Source organism: Epargyreus clarus, unplaced genomic scaffold (genome assembly GCF_041222505.1).
Source record: "Epargyreus clarus isolate Ecla_fem2 unplaced genomic scaffold, WU_Ecla_fem_2.2 ptg000008l, whole genome shotgun sequence".
Taxonomy (NCBI): domain Eukaryota; kingdom Metazoa; phylum Arthropoda; class Insecta; order Lepidoptera; family Hesperiidae; genus Epargyreus; species Epargyreus clarus.
In genome coordinates, this window is record NW_027332216.1 from 5,503,142 (window position 1) to 5,514,943 (window position 11,802).

Here is an 11,802-nt window from a genome sequence, read left to right on the forward strand (position 1 = left end):
AAATAGTGTACCTACAATGTTTAGACATATTCATAAATAAACATTGTGTATAGTAATATACTTGAAGGTAGAAATGTAACCATTAATAAATAAAAGCCTGCAATGGCTATTTTAAAGATTCTTTATTGAAAAAAAATATTTAATTTCTTAATAACACTAAATTCCTAATTGCTACAAACATCCAGTCAAATATCCATTTCTTGGAAAAACATCTGCACTTGCATATACTTCTTTTAATTCGTACACAATGGGTAACTAACTACACGTGTTTCAGCTTTACAATAATAACAAGTAATATATTTTGATCACATATAATTTGATCATAATGACAAGACATTCCGCAACTCATAAAACTACTTAAGTCAAATAATTTGTACATAATATCACAACAATGAGAATATTAAGTATAACATTAATTTCTGAATTATGTAAAATCTAGTGCTACTATTACACATATAAAATAAAAGTATTACATACTTATAATATGCATGAGATGAGTACACACTAATATGGTTACATTGAAGTATATGCAAGGGCCAGACTGAAAACAATTGTTATAATCATTTCTCATTCACAAAATTTCATCTCTACTGGATCATTTGTTCTTGTTAAAAACTCTGTCATCCCAGTGACTTTGATCTATCTATGTAGAAGTGCAGAAACGTAAACCTGATACATTTTGTATTTGAAAAGATATCAAACGAAGTTGCGACATAAGGAACATGTAAGTACTATCAGAAAAAAAACTCATCCAAATTTGTCAGCTGCAAAATTGATTTCATCTGAACTCATATATTTGGATGCTGTGTTCTGGCACATGACTCAATGTTAATGATTGAAACCTGAAAGAGAAATAAACTAAATGAGTAACTATTGACATTTAAATAGTGATTATTTATGTCTGAGACACGCATTAACCAATTCCGTGCGGATGGCACCACAGTTGTGCCACATCCGCACGGAATCGGTTAACATATCCTAGAGATGAAAGTAAATGAATATTACTTATTGATCAATATTTCTGGTCCACCTATAGTTTTTCAGTCTTTGTTACATTTAACCCTTTTCATTACATCTAAAGACAAATTTCACGCTTTCTTTCACTCTTTCTACACTCACAGCCCCACAATAGGATGCCCTGTATCGTGGGCGCAATGGACACGCACAGTGACAGATACACTAACACCCAGACCCAGAAACAGAAACCTAAATTCGTCATTTAGATATCTGTCTGGCCGAGGATCAAACCTAGGACCCTCTGCGCGTAAGACCGGTACGGTGACCACTCCGTCACGCGGGTCGTCCATTTTCTAGTATCTAGTCTATAAATGTCATAATTTAATTAAAAACCTTACCATTCTGAACTTCGATGATAATAATACCCCTCTATGGTTGCTGCAGATTTGTGAAAACATATGTAATAGAAGCCCGCAAACGAAGCACCATTTATATCTTTTATTGTATGATCAGGCACTAAAAAGTGTTCCTTCCACCTCATGAATACGTAATCCGCTTTAGCTAGGGAGTCATAATCAAACGAATCAGAATTAAATGTCTTCAGGTATGGTACAAATAAGTCGAATTTGCTCTGAAAATAGAAAATATAATCAATTATTAACATTTGATAAAGTTAAATTAATATAATTCTTTTAAATACCATATACAAGTACTGGGACATAAACATGAGAATAACTAAATGGGTTGGTCAGATGCACCCTACCCAATTTGGATCTAATACCCACAACTAATTTTAAAAAACAAAACAAACTTAGGAATGATTTGAAACATTATCTATACACTATCTGTACTAGAAAAGCAAGACCAAAAAAATCACAATTGTTTTTTAAACATACCAGACTTTCACAAGCCACAGTATGCAAACTAAAACAGAACTAAAATAAAATTACATCACTTATTTCACAAATTCGTAAAATTCAAATCAACTCTTTTTGTTAGGTTTGTCTAAAGCTCTTGTCAACAAAATATGTAACATTGTAATCAAGTTACAGATATTACAGTTTATCACTAATATTAATTATAATAATATACTTTATTGTACCCACAACATGAAATAACAAAGTAACATACAAATATAAAACAATACAATAGGCGGCCTTATCGCTAATCAGCAATCTCTTCCAGGCAACCCTAAGGTGAGGAATAAAAGTAAGGATGAGATAAAAATAGGTAGGGTGCAAATCTCGGTGTAAGAGTCAAATGAATGTATGTACAAAAAATAAAAAATGGGTTCTTTTTCACAAAACGGTCCACAATGTAATCTTTTATGAAATGGCAAAATGACGTAACGCTATATTCAATATTTTTATTTCAACTACTGTATATTATCTCTATTAATAATCTGGTAAAGTGGCATTGAAGTGGTGAATTTTCACACTATTTTTGCTCTCCTGTAAAATTGACAAAATGTAGATACGTTCATCTGACTCTTACACCGTGAAATAGAGTATATAATATATTATTAGAATATTATTAGATGACTTACCCAGTGCTTCCTGTCAACATCTTCATCAGCCTCCCATTTTCTCGTGAGAAAAGGGTATTTTGACGATATAATTTCGCCATCGAAAAAAGTTGTTAACGTCGGAAATTCTTCTGTTAACCCTTTAATTTTTAAATATCCACATAGATATGAATTTTCTTCGTCGACATGCTGTAATAGTGATGAAATTCATAAAAGTATCGCTGAAACTATTAACACTTATTTACTGAAACCGACTGAAACATGCAATGTTCTCGTTTACTTAAAATTCTTCTGAATCACGTCAAAATCAACATTGTTTACGATCTGTAGACGCTTGTTGTTACGAAATGCAATATCGGGTTTAATGTAAGCCTAACAAGGGCTAAGATACAACAATTTGCGTATTTAGTACACTAACCTGCAAAACTACTTCGACTTCATAAGAGTTTCCTTTTGATTTTTGATGCCCTTGAAATTTCGAGCCGTTGTATAATAAAGATTTCGTAACACCAGGTTGCTTCGAGTTCGCTGGTGGCGGCGGAGTAATATCAACTTTAACTGGCATTATTTTCCATTAAAACAAAGACCCCACTTTCGTAAAATAAAATAAATATGACAAGTATACAACATCAGACACTTCGGACCGTTTGACAGTTCGCCTATTTTTCCTTCTAGCACATTCTACCCGTATAAATCTTAATATCTCCAATATATTTACTTATAACGTTTTTCTGGTACAAATTACCCTAGTTATGATTCACTAAACTCTACTTCTATTTTATTTATTATTTCTAGAAAGGAAGTGAAAGCTTGCTTATGTATGACTTTGTCAGTTTGATTTTTGCATTAACATAGCAGAGTATAAACTTATTATCTTTGAAAAGTCCTCTGCTCACAGATAATATAATTTTATTATATTATTTACATACAAGTTTGTATCCACATTAGTATCCATACATATATTTGACTAATGCATTTTTATGATCAATCATTAATTTTTATCACTTTTGAGTTTTGTGTTACTTTTAATTGTTCTCGCCTTTACTGTGAAAAACACCTATTTCTTCACTTAACCAGTGATTAAAATTAGTGGCGTAAGTTTTTTTCTAGTCACTTGGAGATGCAGGTTGAGCTGTCCACGGACTATATATAGTGAAACAAAATCGCGAAAATTATTATTTTATTAAGTCTTGCCGTGCAGCAAGGAAACGCCGCCAGCGTTTTAGGAACCATGCCTCACACGGCAATTTTAGATGGCTTATTTTACTTATAATTTTTAAATTTTGAAATAATTTAGTTTATAGTTAAATTTATTACTTTTCTTACTTTAAATTTCATGTATATAACTTGCTCTTTGTACAAATAATAGTGAAACATAAATATAAACTTGAATAATTAATAATGCTAACATTGTTATTGTAATAATTTCAGAAACTATGTTTCTAGTCCTTACAAAGTTTCGCCGATAGCGAACATTCCTCAGCCCCTGTCAGCGTCAGCCCCCGTTGACAAAAGTAATACGAATCGTCGAAATTGGTACGACACTTAAAAATACAACCATGTATTTAGGCTACTAAATCCTATATAGATTACTATAATCTTTGGCTAAGTCCACGGGCTAAATTCTACTCTGTAAATTTTACTTTTGTTTAACAAGAAAAATCGTGTATATAACCAAGGTTCCACTAAAAGTATCAATGGATTTGTTATCTAATGCTAGGTTTACATACTCGTACTAGCCGAGTACAGACGAGTAGTATATGTAAATTACTCACTCGGGAGTCGGGTGTATTCGACCATCGCAACGAACCCTCAATCCGTTAGCTTAAAATCTGGAGACCCGATCGAATTATGACTATCTAATCCTATAATATATATAACTGATAATGTGATTCTATTAATAAGTATTAAGTCCATTTCAATCTGTTTTTATATGTGACTCACTGAAGTTCTTTAAACACTTCATAAATGCATCTAATAACTGTGGTACACAAAATTACTTTTACACATTATTTCATTCAATCCAAATAAATCAGACATTTTTGGCCTTATAAATCACAATTTTAATGTAATCCGATTTCAATTAAATTGCAAATATTGTTATGTATTTTAAATGGAATAATAAAATAAAGCGAGTTATTTCCGTAATAACATGCTTTATATGGGTGTGTAACTGTGGTAACACATGAGTTGCTAATTTTGTTCATGGCATACGTCATCTATAAATCTATGGTTTAATGGTAGGATTTCGTTTCGTCGTTTCGTTGGTATCGTTGACCGACGAACTTGTTTGTAAATTGTTTTGTAATTAATTTATTTAATTAATTTGGTTTTAGTTTCGTCACAATGATTTCATATGTAGTGTATAAGAGGATTTTTTCTTTTAAACTCGTAATTAACTTCTACGTTTTGTGATCGTAAAGCAATACTTGTGATATTTTCTCACATAATTATGGTTAACTGACGTTAGACTGTGCATCCTCAATTATGGCAGACCCAGGTTATTATATTCGACATCCTGTCCTCTACGAGTTGGGTGTCAAGTATGGAATTAAGACGGAATGTATTCCAGAAATAGCATTGCCCTCCAAGTTGGAGGAACTCAAGGATGTCATACGTAGAGAGATACGTAAAGAACTCAAAATAAAAGAAGGTGCTGAGAAACTGCGCGAAGTGGCTACCGACCGAAGATCGCTTGCAGATGTAGCGAACATTGTTAAAAAAGCTAATATAAAACTCAATGAACTTAAATCAGACTTGCAAGAACTCGAGTCACAGCTTATATTGTCGCGAGGCCAGTCGACCCCGACGTCGCCGGAGGACCTGTCTTACGATGAAGAGATTATCCTGGCTTCGGAGGCGGCGCAGCAACAACGGCAACTGGGCGAAGGTACCACTGATCGTAAGCTCGCTTCACTCGAAAAACAGCTAAATATAGAGCTTAAAGTTAAACAGGGTGCTGAAAACATGATACAGAGCATTAGCAGCAGTAACCAATCTCGGGACAAAAAGCTTTTAGCTGAAGCCCATCAAATGCTAGCAGATTCGAAAGATAAAATAGAATACCTGAAGTTGCGTATTTCAAAATTAAGTAAGCAACAGAAGGGTGATAATGCTGGTGCCAACGGCGACGGTAGAAGCATTGACATGAGTGGGGTGGATCCCCTGCTAGATGAGAGGATTGCTGAGCTAAGGAACCGTCTACGCATAGAGGCAGCTGTTGTAGAGGGCTCAAAGAATGCCATTAGACTCTTGCAGAGTGATAAGAAGGTTATTGATAAAAAAGCTCTTCAAGAAGCCCAAACAAGTCTTGTGGAGTCCACACAAAAGCTGGACTTACTCCGCAGGTCATTGGACATGCGCCGTCAGGAGTTGCCTGCTGAGAGTGCTGCATTTATAGAGCTTGGGCATGAGTTGAGAAGCACTGGTTCTAGCCCAGGTTATGTTAGCCTATCTGGTGGCAGTGGTGTTCGAGCACAATTCCTTTCGCCTGCACCAATGATTAGCCCATGTGTTCAAGTTACAGGCACCTTAGAAGTTAGGTTAATGGGATGTCAAGATTTGCTGGAAGATGTGCCAGGGCGTAGTCGCAGGGATCCCTTGGCCAGCCCTTCCGACTTGAAGTCATTTGTCAAAGGTGTAACAATACGCAATTCTATGAAATACACCTACAGCATCAAAGAAGATACCAGTAACGAAATAATGGCAGTTATGAAGCTGGACAATCACACCGTGGCTCAAACCAGCTGGAGACCATGCTCCCAGCAAGCTTGGGATCAGAGGTATGTTGAACCAAATTGCTTTCTTATAAAAATATACCACTAAAGAATGAGACACTGATAGCCTTTTATGAAACTTAAGAAATTATGTTGTACAATATTTTCTTTCCATTAAATTATTACATAAAAAAAGTGATTGCCTCAACTTGCCCTGATTGCATAATGTGTTATTGAAATGCAACAATGTTTTATTTCTCTGATACAACATAATCAAGATATTTATTATAATCATGCACTGATACTATTTAAATTAATCAGATAATTAAAGTATCTTCATAACTTTGATTTATTTGCAATAGATCTGTTTCATTTCATATTATGATATTTGTGTCTTATAATACACCTAAGAAACAAATCAACACAGTTAATCAAGTTTGAGTCTTTCCTTGAATTGTAATCTTTATGATTCCTTACATATTATGATTACTCATATAATCTTATCATTAGGCTGTGTTCACATACTTGAACTGTGACTAACTCAGTTGGCATACAAAAATTTAATTTGATGAATCATTAAACCTAATTTTAAATTATTTTAGATTTTCTTATATTACTTTCACAGAATCTTCAGCAATGAAAAATAAAAATGTGTATATAATAAGTAAGAATAAATTCATGTTTTACAGATTTACCATCAAGCTGGACAAATCTAGAGAGCTTGAGATAGGCATACACTGGAAAGATTGGCGTGGACTCTGTGGTGTTAAGTTTATGAGACTGGAGGAGTTCATTGATGATATAAGACATGGGATGGCCCTGGAACTGGAACCTCAAGGACTTTTATTCGCTGAAATAAAATTCCTTAATCCAATAATATCAAGAAAGCCTAAATTACAACGTCAGAAAAAGATATTTAAACAACAAGGAAAAAATATTCCAAGGTCCCCATATGGAGAAATGCCAATTCCTGCAGTCATACTTGGCAGATTGCTAAAACGTTCCTCACCATCTATTCAGAATATTCAGAGTGCCCATATTACTCACAATTTAGAGTCACCAACAGTTGACAATAAAGAAATTGAGAATCCTAATGTTACTCTTGGTGGAATGGCAGGCATCAGACCTCTCGGTCTGCCATCCACCCCCACTACACCACAAGTGCCTATCACCCCTCCATTGAAACCAGCTTTACCCCTTCATCCTCCTCCTAATGTCTCTACTCTAAGGATGGAAAAAGAACTACAAGATGCATTTGCATTTTTAGAAGATACATATACCAGGGACAGTTATGTCTCCAAAGAACCTCACACTCCATCATGCAACACGCCTCTAGTAGAATATCCCCCTTCGCCATCACCAAAGTTGGTGCTCGAATTTCCCAGTAATGAAGATCAAATAGTAGAAGTAACCAATAACATGAGGATATCATCATCACGTTCATCATCAGTTATAGAAACTCTCAGCAAGGAGCCGGACTCTAGGAGACAATCAGGAGAAATGTCCATGGAGAGTTTCAGATTGTTAAGTGTTTTAGGAAGAGGCCACTTTGGCAAGGTGATTTTGTCACAGTACAAACCTACAAATGAGTATTTTGCAATTAAAGCTTTAAAGAAAGGCGATATAATTGCCAGAGATGAAGTAGATTCATTATTATCTGAAAAGCGAATATTTGAGGTGGCAAATGCAATTAGACATCCCTTCTTGGTTAATTTATTTGCTTGTTTCCAAACAGAACAGCATGTATGCTTTGTTATGGAATATGCAGCAGGAGGAGACCTCATGATGCACATACATGCGGATGTGTTCACTGAACCCAGAGCAGTTTTTTATGCAGCTTGCGTAGTATTAGGCCTACAGTATTTACATGAGAACAACATTATTTATAGGGACTTGAAATTAGATAACCTGCTGTTAGATACAGAGGGATATGTTAAAATTGCCGATTTTGGTCTATGCAAAGAAGGTATGGGCTGGGGTGATCGTACTGGAACTTTCTGTGGTACACCAGAATTTCTAGCCCCTGAAGTGCTTACTGAAACCTCATATACAAGAGCAGTAGATTGGTGGGGACTTGGAGTTTTAATATTTGAGATGTTAGTTGGTGAATCACCCTTCCCTGGAGAAGACGAAGGTGAAGTATTTGATTCGATAGTGAATGATGAAGTCCGTTACCCACGTACATTGTCATTAGAAGCCATTGCTTTAATGCGTCGTTTATTACGAAAGAATCCCGAAAGGAGATTGGGTTCATCGGAAAGGGATGCAGAGGATGTTAAAAAGCAAGCTTTCTTCCGTAATGTCAACTGGGAACAGTTACTTCTTCGTAAGGTGAAGCCACCATTTGTGCCAACAATTACCAACCTAGAAGATGTAAGCAACTTCGATAGCGAGTTCACGTCTGAAGCTGCGGTACTCACGCCTCCAAAGGAGCCTCGCCCGCTCAGTACTAATGATCATAAATTGTTTTCTGACTTTACCTATATGGCAGATTGGTGCTAGGCAGCTATGTTTGATGATTACTATTTAATTATTATTAAACAGATAAGGATAATATTTAATTATAGACAAACAATAAACCCCATTGCCTTACAAATACGAGTGAAATTAAATCTGTATTTTGATATATCAATCTAATCTTTTACAGAGGGTATCTGTCTTAAGATACTCATGTTAACTTGTATTTAATGCAGTTAAATGCAATATTTTATAATAAATTGTGTAATTTTAATCTCTAAGTTTTAAATAGCGCTAATCTTTATTTTTTTAAAACATCATGTTATAGATTTATATATTATGTAGTTATAAATTAACTAAGTAATAACTAATAAGTGAAGGCGTGTCAAATAAATAATTACGTTTTCAGTCAATTGTTTACTTATTCAGTGAAATAAAGCAATTATGAATATACATTTTTTTCTTAATATCCTAAAATTTGAACTTTCTTGTTAACAAAACAGTTGTAAGTATTCATCTTTCTTTATTAATCAGTACAAAATTTAAAAAGGTACTGTACATTTTATGTACTATTTATATACTTATGCTCAATAATAAACAACTTGTTGTGATAACAGTACAATTCGAAGTAACCCACCATAAGAGATATTTCACCTAAGTAAATTTAAACTACATGTTGATTATACCTACCTATAGCTAATTTATATTGCTCTAGAGATTTCAAATTTATTCGAAAGAATGTTTTCCGTTATTAAATAGCAGCTAGACTTCATTTCACCGTTTTTACTCTTTGTGAAACATCCCTAGTGGTGAATGCACGAGTACAAATAATTCTCGAGCGTGGCGGTGTGGAAGACATTATGCTAAGACTCAACTTAATAACTCTATATTAGTGATACTCGAATAAATGACATTTAAAACGAGATTAAATCACGTGACTGAAAACTTAAAATTAACGTAAATTATGAATTATATTACAATTATAATGATTTAATCTACATTAAGTATTGAGACCACTTGTTAAAACCACGCACGAAAATTTTTGGACAGTATAGTTTAGCTACAAGAGCTCATTTACAATAATCCACGACAACAATGTGGATATACAACAGGCGAGGTATATCGTGAAATGACTTTCACAGTCCAGAAACAATGGTTGGTTTTTATTAAGAATCAATCATTTCTTAACATTAGCACTATGACTATTGTCATTCATGTAATTTCATGTTGTAATTGTTTGTGACAGAAATCCTATAGAGGTCTCGATAATAATATAATGTAAATGAGCTCTACTTATTTTCACTGGTCTGATTGATTACATTACAGCTAACATCAATTTAAACCAATTCATCCCTAATGTGTGACTAATCTAGCTTGACAATTAGAAACAAATTTTATTTTATTTCCCTGTATAAGTATGCATGAACATTACAAGTAAACTTTTTTCAATAATAAAAAATTATCAATCTGACCACTGAAAAACATACCCACATAAGCCTAATTTTGTAAGGTAGCATTAAGAATTACAGTTTAGACTGGTATGGCAGTCTTTGGTTGTATTTGTAAATGTGTCTCTAAGATTAATTTAGAATAATTTCAAGCCATAGCCATGTTAACTCCATCACAATTTAAAAATGAGTAGATTAAATTTTAATATCATTAACAGCTTATAAAATTAAAAGAAGTACTGACATGTATACTGAAAATATGAAAACAGTAAAAAACCACACAAGTTCTTATGTAAAAATAATGTATAATTTGTTTCTTTTAGCATTACTTTAACACAGACATAAATTCTAAGTACAACCATTCAACACTTAACATTATTGCTTTTTATTGGATAAAAAATGGATTTTTATATTTTAGGCAATGAGTACTCATAGTAATTATTTTATGCCAATATTACTACCCATTTGCAAGTTCAGGTCATTAAAATGAAAGTAGATTGAAATATTGGCACAAAATACCATATTCCATTACATAATTAAATGTATACATTGTTGTGACATTGTGCATTCATAATCAAGAGACGACAATTTTAAAACAACATGCATTTTTTTTTAAATTTTTGTAGTAGATGCATCAATGTGGTATATAAACCTACACTTAAAAAATAATGAGATGTCAATACATAAATGTGGATGATGGTACAGTGCCAAGAATTTATGTCTGTAGAGAATTAGTTCAATAAATTTGTTAATTTTTAACTAATGGGACAAAATAGTATCGAACTAAGAAATATTTTACACTGCTCATCTTGGAAACTAAAAAAGGGGTTCAACTTGTTCACATCACAATCTATGTACACATCTCACACACAGAATTAAGTCCCAAAAATCAAGTGAAGACGGTTCAGAAACTCTCACATCCGTGAGCCTTTCTGTTGTAGCACCTTTGCACGATCGGTGGGCTCAACTTCAGTACTATTTAACGACGTACCACACTCCCTGCTCACAACACAAAGAAATTCCGCATGTTCATCATTACCGTAATTATACTGAGAACCAATATTAATCAACTGTTCGAACTTCCAACCGTCAGACATAGTCGACACCATTTGCGTTAACTCTTCTTCGTGGAACTGTAAAACTCTGTACACATGCTTTTTAGAATCCTTTAACGGTCGCGTTTCCCTAAGGCATATTCTTTCTTTAACTAATCTTATAAGCTCCGTAATATTATAAAACTCGGCTTCTTCTAATACGCCCTCCTCGGCTATGTCATTGTTGATAACCAGTTTACCATGACGAAGATAATTGAGCACTGGAGAAAAATATGTAGGATCTCTGTCTATTAAATAAGCGCCTGTTTCGTCCTGAAAAACATAAAACATTCAATTAACCATATGAGTCCAATTTAAACGTGTTTATAAATATGAAACGCTCTACTAACCCTATCTGAAATTAAGTCACTATCCTCTTGTACTAATCGATACAGAAATGAATTAGGATCCCTACATAAAGTAGTTTTAGTAGTTAAAAAATAAGTTCCGCCGACATTTAATCTAACCCATTGCTTGCTACTTCTTCTTTCATTGTTATATTTTTTTATATTTTCTTTAGAAAAATCACCGTCACTTAGATGATCCGCCATTGTTGTTTAACCATAAACAATGTTTCTTCTTTTTGTGTATCCCTCTTCTATGCA

At 33.8% G+C, this 11,802-nt stretch overlaps 3 protein-coding genes across 3 annotated transcripts; 1 reads left to right on the forward strand and 2 right to left on the reverse strand.

Annotated features, from left to right (window-relative positions):
* Window positions 1–103: 103 nt before the first annotated feature.
* LOC140744232 (glucose-induced degradation protein 4 homolog) lies at window positions 104–3,336 on the reverse strand. The gene is made up of 4 exons (XM_073075762.1): window positions 2,901–3,336; window positions 2,504–2,671; window positions 1,356–1,588; window positions 104–842 (listed from the first exon to the last, which is right to left on the reverse strand). Exons 1-4 carry the CDS (start codon window positions 3,045–3,047, stop codon window positions 779–781), a joined length of 612 nt encoding a protein of 203 aa, XP_072931863.1. The 5' UTR covers window positions 3,048–3,336; the 3' UTR covers window positions 104–778.
* Window positions 3,337–4,707: 1,371 nt separating this feature from the next.
* Window positions 4,708–9,108, forward strand: Pkn (serine/threonine-protein kinase N). The gene is made up of 2 exons (XM_073075763.1): window positions 4,708–6,264; window positions 6,888–9,108. The coding sequence occupies exons 1-2, from the start codon at window positions 4,970–4,972 to the stop codon at window positions 8,698–8,700; spliced, it is 3,108 nt and encodes a 1,035-aa protein (XP_072931864.1). The 5' UTR covers window positions 4,708–4,969; the 3' UTR covers window positions 8,701–9,108.
* Window positions 9,109–10,720: 1,612 nt separating this feature from the next.
* On the reverse strand, window positions 10,721–11,787 carry inc (BTB/POZ domain-containing protein inc). Its single transcript, XM_073075767.1, has 2 exons — window positions 11,548–11,787; window positions 10,721–11,470 (listed from the first exon to the last, which is right to left on the reverse strand). Exons 1-2 carry the CDS (start codon window positions 11,746–11,748, stop codon window positions 11,018–11,020), a joined length of 654 nt encoding a protein of 217 aa, XP_072931868.1. The 5' UTR covers window positions 11,749–11,787; the 3' UTR covers window positions 10,721–11,017.
* Window positions 11,788–11,802: the final 15 nt, after the last annotated feature.

Excerpts from the sequence above, each read along its gene's own strand:
- LOC140744232 (XM_073075762.1), bottom strand. The coding sequence starts at position 3,047 with ATGCCAGTTAAAGTTGATATTACTCCGCCGCCACCAGCGAACTCGAAG. Across the intron at positions 2,672-2,900 it reads AAGTCGAAGTAGTTTTGCAG|CATGTCGACGAAGAAAATTC; the intron begins GTTAGTGTACTA and ends TCACTATTACAG. Across the intron at positions 843-1,355 it reads TATCATCGAAGTTCAGAATG|GTTTCAATCATTAACATTGA; the intron begins GTAAGGTTTTTA and ends TTTCTCTTTCAG.
- Pkn (XM_073075763.1), top strand. The coding sequence starts at position 4,970 with ATGGCAGACCCAGGTTATTATATTCGACATCCTGTCCTCTACGAGTTG. Across the intron at positions 6,265-6,887 it reads CAGCAAGCTTGGGATCAGAG|ATTTACCATCAAGCTGGACA; the intron begins GTATGTTGAACC and ends CATGTTTTACAG.
- inc (XM_073075767.1), bottom strand. The coding sequence starts at position 11,748 with ATGGCGGATCATCTAAGTGACGGTGATTTTTCTAAAGAAAATATAAAA. Across the intron at positions 11,471-11,547 it reads GTGACTTAATTTCAGATAGG|GACGAAACAGGCGCTTATTT; the intron begins GTTAGTAGAGCG and ends TATGTTTTTCAG.